General features: G+C 40.9%; 1 protein-coding gene across 6 annotated transcripts in view; it reads left to right on the top strand.

The window, feature by feature from the left end:
• The window catches only part of ARMC9 (armadillo repeat containing 9), a 156,616-nt gene that overhangs the window by 20,987 nt on the left and 116,810 nt on the right, over positions 1–18,819 (top strand). For all 6 annotated transcript variants that reach the window (XR_008661216.1, XR_008661217.1, XM_055300398.1 and 3 more), the window contains 4 exons: positions 4,411–4,503; positions 6,243–6,267; positions 14,213–14,370; positions 18,317–18,415. Coding sequence is in view for 4 of the 6 variants with exons in the window: in XM_055300398.1 (XP_055156373.1) it covers positions 4,411–4,503; positions 6,243–6,267; positions 14,213–14,370; positions 18,317–18,415 (375 nt within the window). In the remaining 2 variants the exon portion in view is untranslated. The remainder of the gene's footprint in view (positions 1–4,410; positions 4,504–6,242; positions 6,268–14,212; positions 14,371–18,316; positions 18,416–18,819) is intronic.

Below are 18,819 nucleotides of genomic sequence, written 5' to 3'. Positions count from 1 at the left end.
AGGTGCCCCTAGATTTCTGTTTTTACTAGAGATTTGTTGGGCTTCTGACTGTGACTTCTTGTGTCTTTCAACAACTCTGGAAGATTCTGTTTTCTCTTCATATATTGCCTCTCCCCCATCCTCTTTATTATCTTTTTCTAAATGTCTGATTAAATCTACATTTAATCTACATATCTGATTAAATCTACATTAGATTTGTTTCTTCTATCCTGTCCTTTTTTGTTTTAATTTAAAAAATTTGTGATAAAATAAAATTTACCATCTTAACCATCATGAACTATACAGTTCGGTAGAGTCAGGAATGTTCACAGTGTTGTGCCCTCCATGTCTCTTGCCATCCTGTATTTTCCATCTTGTGATCTCTGCCTCAGCTGTATTCTGAGTGATTTATTCATACTTATTTTCTAGTTCTTAAGTTCACCTGTCAAACTATGTCTAATCTGTTCTTTAATCTCCTCATTGAATTTATAATTTCATTTATTAGCTTTTGTTAAGGGAAGTTCTTTTTGTTTTTTCATTCAAATTTACTGGGTCAGGGGGATCCCTGGGTGGCTCAGTGGTTTAGCGCTGCCTTCAGCCCAGGGCATGACCTGGAGACCCGGGATCGAGTCCCATGTTGGGCTCCCTGCATGGAGCCTGCTTTTCCCTCTGGCTGTGTCTCTGCCTCTCTCTCTCTCTCTGTGTGTCCCTCATGAATAAAGAAATAAAATCTTTAAAAAAAAAAAAAACAAAAACAAATTTACTGGGTCATTTTTATAGTCTCTTATTCTTTGCTCATATTTTCAAGCCCCTTTTAAAATTTCTTTACCATATTAAACATTTGTGTTATATTCTTTATCTATTAATTTTAATATCAGGGCCTTTGTAGATTTGATCCTGCTGTGTTTTACTTCTGCTGGTTCTCATTCACGGTGCCTTATATCTTTTTTTTAATTTGTTACTTTGAATTTTGACAATGAGTTTATTTTACTTGGGATTTGTGAGAGTTTTTTGAGGCCCGAGTGGAGTTTGGTTCTTTCAGAGAAGATCTGCATTTGCATCTCTCTAGGGCATTACCAGCCCACGATAATTTTAAATTAAATATCTTTGCTCAAGGCTTTGGTAAGCACACAGATAGTGTCAGTTTCAGCTACAGTCTTTAATGGGACTAGTTTGGGTTATGAAGTTTTTTTTTTATGATTTTATTTATTTATTCATGAGACAGAGAGAGGCAGAGACACAGGCAGAGGGAGAAGCAGGCTCCATGCAGGGAGCCCAACGTGAGACTCGATCCCGGGACTCCAGTATCACGCCTTGGACTGAAGGCAGGTGCTAAATACACTGAGCCAGCCTGGGATCCCCGGGTTATGAAGGTTTTTTTTGTTTTTGTTTTAATTTTTATTTATTTATGATAGTCACACACAGAGAGAGAGAGGCAGAGACACAGGCAGAGGGAGAAGTAGGCTCCATGTACCAGGAGCCCGACGTGGGATTCGATCCCGGGTCTCCAGGATCGCGCCCTGGGCCAAAGGCAGGCACTAAACTGCTGAGCCACCCAGGGATCCCAGTTATGAAGTTTTAAATGAGGTTTTTCCTCTCCTCTACCTAATGTTAAGGTCAAGACAGGTCAATTTCCTTGCTGTCACCTTCTAGGCAGTGAATTGGTTTGTCTTTGACTTTTTCCTGATAGTATAGCCCTTAGGGCTCCCAGTTCTGTGCTAAGGTCTCCTATTAGACTGTTCACTGAGTAGATCCTGTTGCCTTCTGTCGTCTGCACCACAACAACTCTTAGGGCTTAGGAGGTGTGAGGTCTTCTAGTCTCAACTTGTCCTTAGAGGAAAAACTGTCATTTTTAGTCTCTGCTTTTCCTTTCTTGGGGATGTGTTTTAAAAGATGGTTAACTGATCCAGCTTTTTTAGTTGTTTTCATTGCTCTTTCAGGTTATCTTTTCTGCTGAGGTGTCAGGAAAGGAAATTTCTTTGTAGAGATAGTAATGAGCTCTTTTCAGCAAAGTGTTTGTCAGTGAATATCTTTTCGCAGAAATGTTTAGATACTTCTCTAGTTGATTACTTCCAGAAAAACTTTTGGGTTCTTAGGTGCCAAGGACCAAGCCAAGCTTAATTAGTGAAAATTGAAAGAAGGAATTCTCGTGGGCTCTGCAAGAGAGAGAGAGGAGGCAGGGGAGTCAAGCATGGAGCTCTCCCCTTCCTCCACAAGAATACCCTGCCTTTTTTTTTTTTCATTTTTAAAAGATTTTATTTATTCATGAGAAACACAGAGAGAGAGAGGCAGAGACATAGGTAGAGGGAGAAGCAGGCTAATACAGGACTCAATCCCAGGACCCTGGGACTTGACCTGAGCCAAAGACAGATGCCTAACCACTACATTTTTAATGATTATGAACTTAACAAAAGTTTCCAGATACCAACTCAATACACAAAAATGATTATATTCTGTATAGCAGCACCATTTACTAAATGTTATCGCTGTGTATACATACATATATACCACATAACAAGAATACCCTGCTTTTATTCATTTCATGTATTAGGGTTCTGGGCAAGGTTTTGCTGTTGGAAAAAAAAGTCAGACAATCACTCATGGAAAGTCCATGTTCCACAAGTGGAGAGACTATGATATAAAGAGGGTGAGTGACTTCATGCAGGCAGTACAGCAGGACCAGCCCAGTGCTTCCCTTATCCCATGGGATCTGGGCAGTCATGTGTCTTTCAGACTTGGGAAATGTTCTTCTTCTAAAGCTGAAAGCACAGAAAAATAAGAGCAGTCAAGAAAAATATAAGGGATTCATTGCCCAGAGAGGTTTTATCCCAGTCTTATTCTTGTTATTAGCAGAACATCATAAGGTAAACAGTTAAATTGAAAAATAAATACTTGCTGGTTATACAAAATAATAATCAGCAACAGCAATTTAACTGGAAGTCTACATGTCCCAAATATTTTGGTTTGTTTTTTAAGATGTCTTCCTTTATATTGGCCAACATAGTAGTCCTTCCCTGCAATTTTTTTTTTTTTAATATGGCTGAGCGTAGAATCCTTGAGCTGTAGTGTCTCCCAGGGCTGCTGTTAACAAAGGGCCACAGACCAGGTGGCTTAAATAAGAGGAACTTACTGTCTCGTTTAGCTCATGAGCCCAGAGGTCTGAAATCAAGGTGTTGGCAGGGCCATGCTTCCTGCCAAGCCTCTAGGGGAGGATCCTTCCTTGCCTCTTCTGGCTTCTGGTAGCCTCAGGTGTACCTTGGCTTGTGGCAGCATCACTCTAATTCCCCGTCTTTACAGGCCCACCTTCTCTCTGTGTCTGTGTCTAAATTTTGTTTCTTGTAAGGACACCAGTCATGTTGGTTAACGATCTGCCTTTCTCCAGTATGACCTCATCTTAACTAATTACATCTATAGCAACCCTGTTCCGATGACCTCACATTTCAAGGAGGCTAGGACTTAAGCATATCTTTTTAGGGGACACAATTCAACCCATAACACACACATTATAACTAAAGCTGTCATACCATGTCAGGGAATTACACAATATTTTAAAAATATAAGACAGTATTTTTTTCAAAAGCCAGATGATGCACTGAATAGAATGGGTGGAGTGGGAGGTGTGGATAAGGACACAGAACTGGGGAGGGGAATCAGGGAAGAACAGGGGAAGGATGGGGGCCTGTTGGGGTGGGGCAGGACCTAAGAGGTAAGTAGGCAGGAATATTAGAGATCTTGCTGATCTTGTTGAGAAACTGCTTGGTTTGGGTGGTAGATATTTTTATATGGAGTCTGTGAGGAAAATTGTCCTGTGAAAGATAATTGCTTGTTACTTTTTTTTTTTTTACTACTTAAGTCTTATTTTTTCCTTTCAATAAGCATTATTTGAGATAAGTAATGTTTTATTAAGGGACAAATCAAACTGAAAGTATATCATAATTCTTGACATGATGGAGTTTTTAAAGCAGATAACAGCTTCTGTCTTTTTTTTTTTTTTCTTATCTAGATGAGGATTATGGAAATGAGTCTTTCTCTTTGGGAAACTTTCAGTAACTTAGTGATAACTATGTATGCCTGCCAGTACCATGTATGCTTCAACGCTGCTGAATTCTTTTTGGCATTCAACCTAATAAGGTTATTTGTTATGCTTGTGTTTAAATCACATGAAATATTCAAATCATGTACAAGATTCTTTTTTCCTTGTTTATGAAAGAACTCTGTTCTTTCCTCCTGCTGTGGTTATTTGAATCTTTTATAAATGAATTGGTCAGATGTCCTAAAACCTATTTTTCACAGCATCACACCACAGGCAAGGCATCTTGCTTTTGATTTCAATAACTGTGTTAGGGTTATTTAAACCAAAGACCACAATTTGACAATGCTGTTGGCATTTAATGATCTAGGGCTTTTATTACTTTTCTTTTTTTATTTCAGGAATCTTGGACTCCAGAACTAAAGTTGAAGTTGGAAAAGTTTCTGGCTTTAATTTTTAAAGCTAGTAACACGCCAAAGCTTTTAACATTATACGTATCCTTTTGAAGCAGATGGAGACCACCTGTGGTGCTGGAGTAGCACCCTGGCTTGGGCTGCCTCATGGATAGAGGATGATTGTTAGTGTTGCCTTCATATTGATGAGATAAGTTAAGCATTAATAGGAGGGTGTGTCAAGGTCCAAAAAGAGAATTCCAGGTAGAGGGGACAGGTCATGCAAAAGGACTGAGACAGTATATGTGGGAATTCAATATTGCTGGAACAGAAGAATAGAGAGAGTCAGAGACTAGGCAAGGCCTGGACAAAAAGGTTTGCGTGAGGTCTTGTAAGTCAGGAGCAGCCTGTGACACATTTTAAGCACATTTTAAGCATTTTAATACCGTGCTCTTTACATTAAAAAAAAATCACTCCTTTTTATTTGTGATTTTAAAATTGATCATATTCCTCATAGAAAATTTGGAAAGCACAGAAATGCACTTTCTGTGTATGTATACTTACATACACCCAAAAGTATGTAATGTTTAAACAGATACCTGTACATTGTGTATTTTTAAATATTTTTTATCAAATGGAGGGAGCATTTCCCATACCATTAAATATGCTTCAAAAACAATTTTTTGAACTCAAAAGTTTAAACATAGAGTTACCATATGACCCAGGATTCCACTCCTAGCTATATACCCAAGGGAACTGGAACCATATGTCCACACAACAACTTGTACGTGAACATTCACAACAGCATTATTCAAAACATCCAGAAAGTGAAAACAATCCAAATGTCCACCAAGGGATGAATGGAGAGATAGGATGCAGCATATCCATAAAATAGGATATTACTTGGGCATGTAAAGGAATGAAGTCCTAACACATGCTGCAACGTGGATGAATGTTGAAGATGTCATGCTGAGTGAAAGAAGCCAGACATGACAGGCTGCTTATGATATCATTTTATTTGAATGAAAGGTCTAGAATGGGCAAATCAGTAGACACTAATCAGTGGATTAGTTGTTGCCTAGGCCCAGGGAGGGTAGGGAAAATGAGGATGACTCCTAATGGGTATAGAGTTTCTTTTTTGGGGTGATAAGAATGTTCTAGAATTGATTGTAGTGATGGTTGCACGACTCTGAATATACTGAAAACCACTGAAATATAAGATTGAGATGAGTGAGTTATATGTGAATTATATCTCAGTAAGGCTGTTACCAAAAAAAAAAAAAAAAAAAATTAAGAAAACCCAAATCAACCAAGTTAAGTATTTTGCCTTTAGTCATGTGGCCAGATGTGTAGGAGCTGAGATTTAAACTCAGGCAGTCTGGCTCCAGAGTCTATGGTCTGAGCTACTGTGCTTTGCTGTCACCATTCCAACCTCAATTTCCTTAGGATAGAGCTTTAAAATTGAGGTGACAATTCACTTCAATGAATACCTTCAATGAAAGGTATGAGTTCAGTTTGCATTTTTAGTAGAACATTTGGCAGCAGTGGAGAAGGTCTTTGGAAGGGGGTCAGGAGGCCACATAGAGGCCTGTTGAAATAGTGTAAGAGTTGCACACATGCCGCAATAATTGAGCTAAAGAGGAGAGAATTCACTTGAGAGTGAACCATCCAACTACTGAGAAGTCAGTAATAGTCTCAGCTCTTGATAGCAACATTAAGAAGAGGCTTTTATTGCCCTGAGAAGTCTCTTTTGTACCTTTCTCAGATTGGTCCCGCAATGTGAGGGACCCTGAGGGCTTTATCCTCAATGCCTGTTTTCCTCAACTTCTTTCTCATCCCAGAAGGAGAATGGACAAAGTAACAAAGGTAAATCATCCAGATTAAGATATTTTTTTATTTAAAAAAAAAAGGATTTATTTATTTCAGTGGGACTAGGAGGAGGAGAGAGCAAGCAGGTGGGAAGGACAGAAGGAGAGGGAGAGAGAGAAAATCTCCAAGCAGATTCCGACGAGCTAAGCATGGAGCTTGATGTGAGGCTCAATCTCATAGACCCTGAGATCACAACCTGAGCCGAAACCAAGAGTCAGTCATTTAACCGACTACGCCACCCAGGCACCCCTAGATTAACATTTTTTTTTAAAGATTTTATTTATTTCTTCATGAGAGACAGAGAGAGAGAGGCAGAGACACAGGCAGAGACAGAAGCAGGCTCCATGCTGGGAACCTGAAGTGGGACTTGATCGCTGGTCTCCAGGATCACGCCCTGGGCTGAAGGCGGCACTAAACCGCCAAGCCACCCAGGCTGCCCTAAATTAACATTTTTTATTTATTTATTATTTATTTATTTATTTTTTAAAAGGTCATATTTGTTTATTCATGAGAGACATGAAGAGAGAGGCAGAGACACAGGCAGAGGGAGAAGCAGGCTCCACCCAGGGAGCCCGATGTGGGACTCAATCCCAGGACCCCGGGATCATGCCCTGAGCCAAAGGCAGACGCTCAACCACTGAGCCACTCAGGCATCCCTAGATTAACATTTTTTAAAGAACAATTTTGCCAACTCAAGTTTTGAGTAGTGAGATAGAAACAGAGATGGAGGGGATGCCTGGGTGGCTCAGTGGTTTAGCACCTGCCTTCGGCCCAGGGCGTGATCCTAGAGTCCCGGGATCGAGTCTCACGTTGGGCTCCCTTCATGGAGCCTGCTTCTCCCTCTGCCTGTGTCTCTGCCTCTCTCTCTCTCTCTGTGTCTCTCATGAATAAATAAATAAAATCTTAAAAAAAAAAAGAAAAAGAAGCAGAAACATATGGAGAGAATTGGTGCACTTGGTGAACGAAGGCTCTAAAAGTCTAAATGTTTTTTTCAAAAATTAAAAACCAAAAGAAGTATTTATGAAGCACTTTGCAATCAGATTTGTGACTCCTTGAGGCCCACCCTGCAGAAGGGCTGGTGTTAGCTTCGTCTTGCAGATCAGGTAACCAGCCTGTGGAGCGATGATGGGAATCGAAGCCATGTCCCAAGGGGATGTTACTGCAGCAGCACAGCCAGGGGACACCGTCAGGGTGGGTGGGGCAAGAAGCATTTTAGTATCTTTCACTTTTACCCCGCACTAGTCTAGGGCGGTCTAATTTCCGTAGCAATATGGAGCACCCATCTTAGAAGCATTTCTGGTTTTTTGCATTCAAAGCAGGGATTCCAACATTAAGTTTTTAGAATAAAATTATGGTTTTCCATTATTAACCATTTTCTACCAGAACTGTTCATTTTTCAGTCAGGTGAGAAAAACTTTAGTTACCGTCAAGTCAATTGTGATTCTTTGTCTGAGTTTTGGCTTTGATGCTCTATTATGAAACCTCTGAAGTGTTAGCCTTCTGTAGATCCTGGTGGCGTAATCCTCAGTCCCCAGCAGGTGGAGTTTTATCACATGAAACAGCACATTTGCCCTTCCCACGGCAGAGTAATGTTAGAGAAGATCTCAAAAGTTCCTGCCATTGTTTTTCTTTTTCTTTTTTTTTTTAGGATTTATTTATTTATTCATGAGAGACACAGAGAGAGAGAGAGGCAGAGACACAGGCAGAGGGAGAAGCAGGCTCCATGCAGGGAACCGGACGCGGGACTCGGGGATCACACCCTGGGCCGAAGGCAGGCGCTAAACCGCTGAGCCACCCAGGGATCCCCTGTTTTTTGGGGGTGTTTGTTTTTTTCACGGGACTCCAGGATCATGCCCTGGGCCGAAGGCAGGCGCTAAACCACTGAGCCACCCAGGGATCCCCTGTTTTTTGGGGGTGTTTGTTTTTTTTTTTTTTAAAGAGAGTTAAAGTTTTGTAAAGAATGGAAGCGTTAGTAAATTCTTTAGCTCTTTGCTTTCCAGGATGTTGCCAGAGGAGCGATGCTTTAGATTTGACATGCAAGGACAGAGGCAACAGCTTCAGATGCAGAAAGTCTGAATGTTTCTGCCTTGTATAACCTTGCATTTTCCCAGCCCGGCAGTTCTAAGTGTGTGAATGGCTCTGCTGGCTGTCCCACCCCCGTAGCTCAGAGGGACCGGCCCCACTGAGCCTTCATGGGGAAGCATCAGTCCTTGCCTGAACGTGGAGGAGCTGGGCCATAGATGTGGTTTCATGGGGTCCACGTGGAATGCTCCAAGGGTCACCAGGCTATAGCCTTGGAGCTTGCTGAGGCTGCTCTGCCCCCACTATAGTTATGTCTGAGGATAAGTCTGAGCAGATTTCTTCTGCTCCTCAAGTATAATTCTTGGGCCTTGGCTGGGGTAGGTCCTGTGCCAGTGTTCTCATATTCAGGACAGTGGCAATTCTTTTTTTTTTTTTTAAAGCAATTTATTTATCCATTTTGAGAGAGAAAGAGCACAGCAGGGGGAAGGATAGAGGCAGAGGGAGAGAATCCTCAAGCAGGCCCTGCACTAAGCACCCAGCCCAACATGGGGCTTAATCCCAGCCCCCTGAGATCATGACCTGAGCTGAAACCAAGAGTCATCGCTTGCCCGACTGAGCCACCCAGGCACTCCAGAATTCCCCAATGGGAATTCATAAATTGTGCTAGGCATTTGGGTCCTGCACTGCAACTCCTGGAAATGCACCTTTGTGCCACTATTTCTATTTCTTTTACAACGTAGTCTAGTGTCTCAGCTCAGTGGCATAAAGCAACAATGTCCACTTATTATTCTTGCCATCATCTTGCATGGTGTGGGGATCAGGTGCTCAGGCAGTTCTCCCTCCGTGTCTCGTGGAGGCACATGGAGCCTGGTGGAGCCATCTTCAAGGCTTCCTTGCCCACCTGCACAGGTTTGGTGGCCAGTGCTGAGGCCCTTGACAGGAACACTTATGTAGCCTGGGCTTCCTCATGGCTGGGTTCCAAGGGTGAATGTCCGCACATAGAGCCAGTGGAAGCTGTGTCACCTTTCCTAAGCCAGCCTCTTAAGTAACTCAGTGTCATTTTTGCTACATTGTCTTCATTAGAAGTGATTCCTAAGGCCAACTTACATTCAACGGAAGGAGAGTGACCTTCTACCTCTTGATAGGAAGGAGTGTCAATGACGTGGCAGTCATTTTAAAACCACTGCCCCACCCGCATCCTTTGAGTCTCAGAAAATCACCTTAGTTTTTGACTGAATCTGTGTAGTCCCTGTTCAGATTTGCTCTTTGAACTTGGTGCTAGCAGAGAGAAAGTGGTGGAAACCTCTCTGATTCTTGAGTCTCAGCCAGCCCTTGTCACCCCAACATACCCTGTGGCTTTTAAGGATAACTTTCTGCTAGGATCCAGTCATGTCTCTGAGAAGTGGCCCAACTTTACAGATAAAATAAATCTAGGAGGGGTAGTACAAAGGGAAGAGCCTGTGTTTTTTTATGTATCTTTCCTTTGGACTTCACCAAGGAGACCAAGGAGACCACCGTGTTTGAGCCTTCTTTAGGTTTGATTTTAATTGAGTTTTCTGAGGAAGCCAAGCAGAATGTCTGTGGAACTGAGGCTGGCAGGCACAGCATGTGTCTGTGGCTGAATAAACAACCCTCCCCCCGCCCCCAGCAATGCAGAATTGCCATGGAGACCAGAGATTAGCACCGCGGGGCACACTGGTACCAAGGGCTTGGGCCCAGGCCCCCTGTCCTGACAGCCCGATGTCACCACTTTGTCCCCTCCTCCCACACTTATGGCTGCAGTGATTACAAAGCACAGACACACCCCCAATTTAATTTGATTCTAGACTTAGGTGTTGTTTTGTACATTGAATGTTTGGGCAAATCGTTATTCTGTGTATCTTGATAGGAAGATTTCATGGATAAGCTAAGATTTCTGTGAGCTTTTGAAGAAGGCAAGAAAAGTGACTGGAGTAAAAAATTCTCTCAAAAGGAATTATATTTTAAAATGGAGTTTAGAAGAAAATTTCAGGTTGAAAATACAGTATGTTATTATTTTACCTAGTCATCTAAAAATGGTGTAGAGATAGTATCTTTTAGCATCTCTGTCATTAATTTGATTTGACTCCTTCAGAAAAAGCAACTGACCGTTTTTCTAGAATTTAAAGCCCTAAATGGTATTTTTTATTTTATTTTATTTTATTTTAAAAGATTTTATTTATTTATTTATTTTTTAATTTTTATTTATTTATTTATTTATGATAGTCACAGAGGGAGAGAGAGAGGCGCAGAGACATAGGCAGAGGGAGAAGCAGGCTCCATGCACCAGGAGCCCGATGTGGGATTCGATCCCGGGTCTCCAGGATCGCGCCCTGGGCCAAAGGCAGGTGCCAAACCGCTGCGCCACCCAGGGATCCCGATTTTATTTATTTATTCATAGACACAGAGAGAGAGAGAGTCAGAGACACAGGCAGAGGGAGAAGCAGGCTCCATGCAGGGAGCCTGATGTGGGACTCGATCCCAGGTCTCCAGGATCACACCCCAGGCTGCAGGCGGCGCCAAACCGCTGCGCCACCGGGGCTGCCCAGCTAAATGGTATTTTTTTAAATGATGACTTATATTCGTAGTTATGCATCGTAACTTTCTTCATCCAGTGCTTGTGGATTAGCAAAATAGCAAAGAGCTGATTTATATCTGAATACAAAGAAGAAAGTATATTATATTGTAAAGTTAAAGAGCTTGATTTTAGATTTTTAGATGTTGGAAAAAGAGTTTTGTATTTTAAAATCTATCATTTTTTTTAATTTTTTTATTTATTTATGATAGTCACAGAGAGAGAGAGAGAGAGAGAGAAAGAGGCAGAGACACAGGCAGAGGGAGAACAGAGGGAGAAGCAGGCTCCATGCACCGGGAGCCCGACGTGGGATTCGATCCGGGGTCTCCAGAATCACGCCCTGGGCCAAAAGCAGGCGCCAAACCGCTGCGCCACCCAGGGATCCCTAAAATCTATCATTTTGTCTTGAGCAACAAAGGGGTCTCTAAAATTAAATCTCATCTACTTAAAAAAAAAAAGCAACATACTTAAGGTAGAAATGTTAAGAGAAAGCTTGCGGGCTTGGCCACAGGGAGATCTCTATCACTTTTGTTACTGTTTCAGTGTATGCTGGAGTGATGGGCAAACTTTCTGTGACCTTCACTGACATTCTTTTAGTTGTATATATCTCTTTGTCTAAAACTTGGGATGTTGGGATGCCTGGGTGGCTCTGCGGTTGAGTGTCTGCCTTTGACTCAGGGCATGATCCTGTAGTCCTGGGATCGAGTCCCACATTGGGCTCACTGCACGGAGCCTGCTTCTCCCTCTGTCTATGTCTCTGCTTCTGTGTCTCTCAGGAATAAATAAATAAAATCTTTAAAAACAAACAAACAAACTTGAGATGTAGTTCTTTGGATTTTGGTATAAATTATATCAGTTTTGACATATGAAGAGTCTCAATAAATCATGTCATGTCCCCAGCATGACTAAGACAGTTTCATTAATATAACATGGAATTTCTAATGAGACCTCTCCACTAAAAGTTGAGCTCTTAGGGGGCCTGGGTGGTTCAGTCAATTAAGATTAAGCGTCTGCCTTCCGCTCACGTCATGATCCCAGGGTCCTGGGATGGGGCTCTCTGCTCAGCAGGGAGTCTACTTCTCCCTCTGCTTCTGCCCCTCCCCATGCTCTCAAATAAATAAATAAAATCTTTTAAAAATATAAGGAAAGAAAGGTTGAGCTCTTGCACAGCAAGGGATTTTGGCTCAGTTGTCCTTGTCTCATAAAATGTTTGAGAAGGAAAGAAGAGTCAAAATCCTTTTTAACGCTCAGAAATAAAGTTGAGATCTTGGAGCTGAGACCCCAAAAGCTTCCAGTAATGGTCAAGTCCTGTTTGTAGCCAGCTAAGGTGTTTATAAGGTGATATGTCTTTATGCAGCAGGCTGTTCTGCTAAATGGTGTATTTGAACTGGTGGCAAGTATTCCACCCCAACTGCCCACTTCTCTCCTTCCTGTGGCTGCTGGCAATGAGGCCTCTTTTCCCTCAGGTGTACCATACTTTGAAATTGTCATAAATTCCAATTCTGGGTTCCTGAGGCCGAGGTGCCGCCAGTAGTCCCTTACATTTAGTTAATTGTACAGTGAGTTTCTGAGGGGATATGTTCCTTGGTGCAGTCTCCTTTCAAGAGGGACTACTTTGGTGACTTTTATATTGATGATTTCTGAGGTCATTTGCCCCAGTTAATGGGTTTCGGTACTTCATTCATCATCTGGCACTCGATACACATTGAGAAAGTTCATACAGATGCTCTTTAATATTCATTACCACAAAATGAAATTATGAACCATCCTGTAGAATTTTCATCATTGGAAGTTCTAGTTATATAATTTAGAGTTTTGTACATATAAAAAGCTTTAATATTTAGCATGGGGAGCACCCTATGGGGCTCAGTGGTTGAGCTTCTGCCTTTGACTCAGGTCATGATCCCAGGGTTCTGGGATGGAGTCCTGCATTGACCTCCCTGCTTCTGCCTATGCCTATGCCTCTGCCTGTTTCTCTGTGGCTCTCATGGATAATAAATAAATAAAATCTTAAAAAAATAATATTTAACATAGGAATATGGTAGTGACTCCTTCTCTCTAATAATATTTAAGAAAAAATTCAATAAACGATTTCCAGAGATGTTCTCCAAAGCTTTAAGTACTGGATATAAGTTCATGCCAGAAGAGTTTTTATTTTATTTTTTTATTTTTATTTTTTTTAAAAGATTATTTATTTATTCATGAGAGACACACACAGAGAGAGACAGAGACACAGGCAGAGGGAGAAGCAGGCTCCATGCAGGGAGCCCGATGTGGGACTCAATCCTGGGACTCCAGGATCACGCTCTGGGCCGAAGGCGGTGCCAAACCACTGAGCCACCCAAGCTGCCCCCATGCCAGAAGAGTTTTTAAAGTTAACTTTCAATACTGAAATTTGAAGGATGCTAACCAATAATATTAGTTCATTATTATGTGATATTTGGGGTCTTAATAATTAAAATATTTTACTTTTCTACACATAATCATGAAACAGAGGTTTTGAAATCTAATTTGTGCATGATCTTCATGAGGAACTGTCCTGCAGGTACTTACAGTTCCCCAGATAACTTCACAGGGCAAACAAACAAACAAACAAACAAACAAAAAAAACAGGAAAAGATGCAGGTGTGGTTCATCCAGTCTGTGGGCTGACTGTAGAAACACTGAGTTTGTTTGTTGTACATAGAACAAACTGAAAGAAATTGTGTGGAACTCAGTCAAGAAAATAGATTGAGGAAAACCAATGATGGTTCAGTTGAACTACCAGAGACAAGAAATTGAAAATCAGTGGTCATTAAGCACTTGGTAATTAAATGTGTCAAGTTCAAAAAGGGTGTTGCCTGTGTTCTCCTCTAGGATTTTGATTGATTCTTATCTCACATTTAGATCTTTCATCCATTTTGAATTTATCTTTGTGTATGGTGCAAGAGAGTGGTCTAGTTTCATTCTTCTGCATGTGGCTGTCCAATTTTCCCAGCACCATTTATTACACAAGACTCCTAATTCTGGGAAACGAACAAGGGGTAGTGAAAGGGGAGGTGGGGGGGATGGGGTGACTGGGTGACAGGCACTGAGGGAGGCACTTGATAGGATGAGCACTGGGTGTTATGCTATATGTTGCAAATCAAACTTCTATATATATATATATTTAAAAAATTAAATGTGTCAAGAAATAGCAGCCAAGTGTTAAACACAAATAATGTCAAGTTCATCGTCATAGCAAAATCTTCTGAAAGGAGACAATGATCCTTGCTTGGGAAGAACATCATTATTTTTTTATGGGGTTTTCTTACTGTTGTTTTGTTTTAATATAAATTGTCTTCCTAGAAACGTCACAGCAGCTCCACCAGCAGCTGGTAGAAGCCGAGCGAAGGTCAATGACATACCTGAAGCGGTACAATAAGATCCAGGCGGACTACCACAATCTCATTGGGGTCACAGCAGAGCTGGTGGATTCTCTGGAGGCCACAGTCAGTGGCAAGATGGTAAGGAAGATTCCCCAGTTGCCCGTGTGTCTGGAGCTAAAGTAGTGTTAAGAGCATGGGGTGTGTTTATAATGGGATTCCTGGCTGCTCCCAGCCAGTGACACCTGCCCCTGTACTTCACAAAGCCAAGTGCAGAAAGAAGACCACACTGACATTCCACCCCAGTTATGGTGCTGCTTACAGTATTTTATCCATTTTTCCTGACATACTGTTGACCACATCTTTATTTCTCTACCTTATTCTTAACATTAGCGAAGAATAAATTTTCTGGCAACAGGAAAAAATAATATGGAGTGGCATAAAAATGAGGGGGAAATAAGCTACTGGTATAAAGGAAGTTATAGATTTTCACATATTGATACAACTATTCTTCTGAACTCTTAATCTGATAGATTCTTTTGATTGATTCTCCTGTATTCTAGATTGGCAGTCATAATATCCTCAAATAATGATATTTTTGTTTTGTTTCATTATTTATAATGATTTTTCTTTTTTTCTTAGCATACTGGCTAAGACTGTGGAACATTGTTGAAAAATATGGTCATGGGCCTCCTTGACTTATTCCTGACTTTAATGAGAATGACTCTAGTGTTTCACTTACTAAAAAATTAGAAATTATAATAAAATTTCTCTGTGGAAATATACATTTTCTTTAAAAATGGAATAATTATAGGTTGACATGCAATTCTAAGAAATAATGCAGTCTTTGCACACCTTGCACAGTTTCCCCGAATAGTAACATTTTGCATAACTATATAGTACAATATCACACAACCAGAACATTGACATTGACCCAGTCTATTGATCTTATTCTGATTTCTCCAGTTCTTTACTCATGTATTATATTATCACAAATGAGAGGTAGTGTATTTAAAATTGTTTTTAGTGGGGTTCCTAGCTGGCTCATGGGGTAGAGTATGTGACTCTTGATCTCAGGGTCGTGGGTTTGAGCCTCATGTTTGGCATAGAGATCACTTAAATAAAATAATTTTTTAACTGACTTAAAATATGATTATGAAATAATATGTATTATAGAAAATTTTAGAAATAGAGAACTATGCAAAAATAAAATTACCTGTAATTGTGTTACCTAGTAGTAACACTTGTTAACATTCTGTGTTTTTTTCAGTGCTTGAATATACCTGTTTTACAAAAATTGACTCTATTTCACCCAAAATTTTCTAATTTTTTCCCTTGATACTGAATCGTGTTTTTTTTTTTTTTAAGATTTTGTTTATTTATTCATGAGAGACAGAGAGAGAGACACACACACATACACACAGGCAGAGGGAGAAGCAGCTCCTCTCAGGGAGCCTGATACAGGACTCGATCCCAGGACTCCAGAATCACAACCTGAGCCGAAGACACTCAGCCACTGAGCCACCTAGGTGCCCCTAACTGGCTTATTTTTAATGTAAAAAATTACATATTTGTGGTAACAAATTAGAACAAGTCTGAGTAATGTATAGTGAAGAGCAAAAGCCCCTTCCCGTACAGTTTGTTAGTGTCCCTTCTTTAATAGCATTCAAGATTAACTTTTCTTGCATATTATTTCCAAACATTTCTATGCATATGCATGTGTCTGCATGCAGCCTACATATACTTGGGATCCTATGACCCACTATTCTTCTGAAACTTGCTATTTTACTCTCAGTATATCTTGGAAATCTTTCCACATGACTATACTACCCTCGTTCTTTTCTAGGCTTATACATTATGCCATTCTAAGGGTGAACCATAATTTTTTAGATCTCTGATGGTGAACATTTAGATTTTTTGTTTGCTAGAACAAAAAAAATGTTGCAATGAACATTCTTGTATATAGTGTATACTTTTGAAAACAAGTAAGGTAAGATCCTAAGAGTGGACTTGCTAGGTCAGAGGTTATAGGCATTAACATTTTGATAGATGTTGACAAATAATTTCTCCCAAGATTTCAAAATTGTTTTTCCAAACCCCCCCAGGAGTTTACCCATATCAAGGTGTTTATTTCTCCACACACTTGCCAACATCAGACACTATTATATTTTGAACTAATTATACTTTGAACCCTTTCCTGGCTTGGTAAGTAAAACTTGGTGTTCTAAATGTTTCAATTTGCATTTCTTTAATTATGTATGAGGCTGAATATGTTTTCATGTTTGTTGGCCATTTATATTTTGCTTTTTAGTCTAATGATTATGTGTGTCCTTTCCTCATTCACCTGTTTTTTTTTGTTTTGTTTTTTTGTTTTTTTTTTTCTCATTCACCTGTTTTAAGCAAGAAAGTGACACAATCAAATATGCTTGTTAAAGATATGGTTCTGGTAGCAGTTCCAGAAGTCAAAGGAGGAAACAGTTTGAGGAGTAAGAGGTTGATGTAGAGTCTCAGAAGCCACAGAAAACTTTAAAATGCTAGAACTGAACAGTGTCCAATGATTTTTGACATTGAGGTCAGTGGTGGTGGCCTTTGCCATGGGAACTATGGAGTGATGCAGCTGGAAGCTTAACTGTAGCAGGTAGAGAGATCCAGGAGAGGTGAGACAGCAAACGGAGGCAGTTCTCTCAAGGACTTTGGCTGTGACAGAAGAATCCTGAGTGGGTGGTCGAAAGGTGAGGACCTAGGATAGAGGAAGGGGAAGGTGCTTTTTTAATACGAACTATAATTGTGTTTTTATGTTATAGACAATGAAAAGATGTAAAGAAAGGTTAAAAATACAGGATGAGAAAGGAATGTTTACATTTTGATACTATCACAATTCAGAGGAAGCGGATGCAGAATCATGTGGGAAGTGCAGCCCTGAGATGGGGCACTTCTTTGTCTGAGTCACTTCACATAGAGCTGAGTGTCAAGGGATGAGCACAGACATCTGCCATCGATGCACAGCCTTTCACATGTCTAAAGCAGACCAGAAATTTCCAGTGGGTTGATGGAGTCCTCCAAGGAGAGGAGATGGTACATCTCTTTCTAACTTATGAATCAGTTGAGTAGTCTTCGCATGGGGACAACTGAGTAAGGATATGGAGAGGGGCTGGTTATATGACCATGTGGGAGTTCACCACATGGAATCATGAGGCTGGGGAAAGGGAGGTTCTCCTCCAGCAATCAGGCATAGAAAAAAAAAAAAAGGTTGGGTGGGTGAAGAATGGTTAATAGTTACCTCCAGAGATTGATGTATGGGAAAGTATGGGACTGGAGAGAGGTTGGGGCACTTGTAAAATTTAAATGTTCATTCTTTGTATAAAAAGAAAAGATGTAAAATGAAAAGACAACATTCAGAGGTTACCACCTGAGATGCTATATACCAGTCCTGAGTTACAGTTGCTTAACAAGAGGGTGAGAAGGCACTAAAAAAAGGCAAGAATTGAACAGCTTTGGTGGGCACAGCAATGCAGCCTCACACTGGCAGGCATGCAATACAAAATGCCTCCATCATTCATTCCGTAATGAGCTGGCCTGTGCCAGGCATATGTGTGATCTCATTCACTCTGTCACTGTGAACCACAGAGGCAGACATTGTTCATTTCATTCAGCAGGTCAGAAGGCAAGGGGCAAAGCTGTTGGTTTTCTTGAGTCCAGGGCTTGAGGTTAGATTTTCAGATTTTAAGCCCCCTATTCTTTCCACCACACATTGGCTACCCAATTGACTTTATTGCTTGAATTCACACACGCACACACACACACAACACAAATGGTTTAAAATCAGTTTATTTTATATGACTGGGAGTATATCTAGTGGAATTACATAATTTAAAACATGATTCCCCACTATCATACCTGCAGTATGTTAGCAGTTTTTTTTTCTGTCAGAGTCAGTGATTTAGCTCCCAAAGGTCCTATGTTAAAGCAAAATTCCATCTGCATACCTCCCAGAAAAACTGGTGAGAGCTCTGATAATTTCTGGGGCCCTAATGTCACAGGGGGCATTTTGTGCCTTGCACCAGCCATCCTCGTGTCCTCTTTGCAGATCACCCCGGAGTACCTCCAGAGCGTGTGTGTCCGCCTCTTCAGTGACCAGATGCGACAGAGCCTGGCGCACAGTGTGGACTTCACGAGACCTGGGACGGTGAGGCTCTGTGCCCTAGGGCTGGGGCTGCCCCCCAAATTTAAAAGTAGCCTAACTAAAAAAAATAAAAGAGCATGGGCAAATAACATTCAGGAGTCTGCATTTCAGCTGGCTTCAGAAGTCTGTAAAGTCCCAGAAGGAAAAGAAAGCTGTTTTTGAACAGTGAGCAGCTGGGAGCTGGCGTCCTGGGGGTGGGGGGAGAGAGGCGCCAGTTGGAGCTGTTTGGTGCCAAGAGCTGGTAACAATTAGCAAATCAGTAGGAAAGGAAGGAAACTTCATTCTCTTCTTTAAAATAACTGCCATATTGGAAGCTGTACAGTCAAAGGCAGGTGCTCTCTTTTTTCTTTTTTTAACTTTTTACTCAGAATAATTGCAAACTTACAAAGAAATCGTAAAAATAGCAC

Source organism: Nyctereutes procyonoides, unplaced genomic scaffold, assembly GCF_905146905.1.
Source record: "Nyctereutes procyonoides isolate TBG_1078 unplaced genomic scaffold, NYPRO_anot_genome, whole genome shotgun sequence".
NCBI lineage: Eukaryota > Metazoa > Chordata > Mammalia > Carnivora > Canidae > Nyctereutes > Nyctereutes procyonoides.
This window is presented reverse-complemented; position numbering and strand designations above follow the sequence as displayed.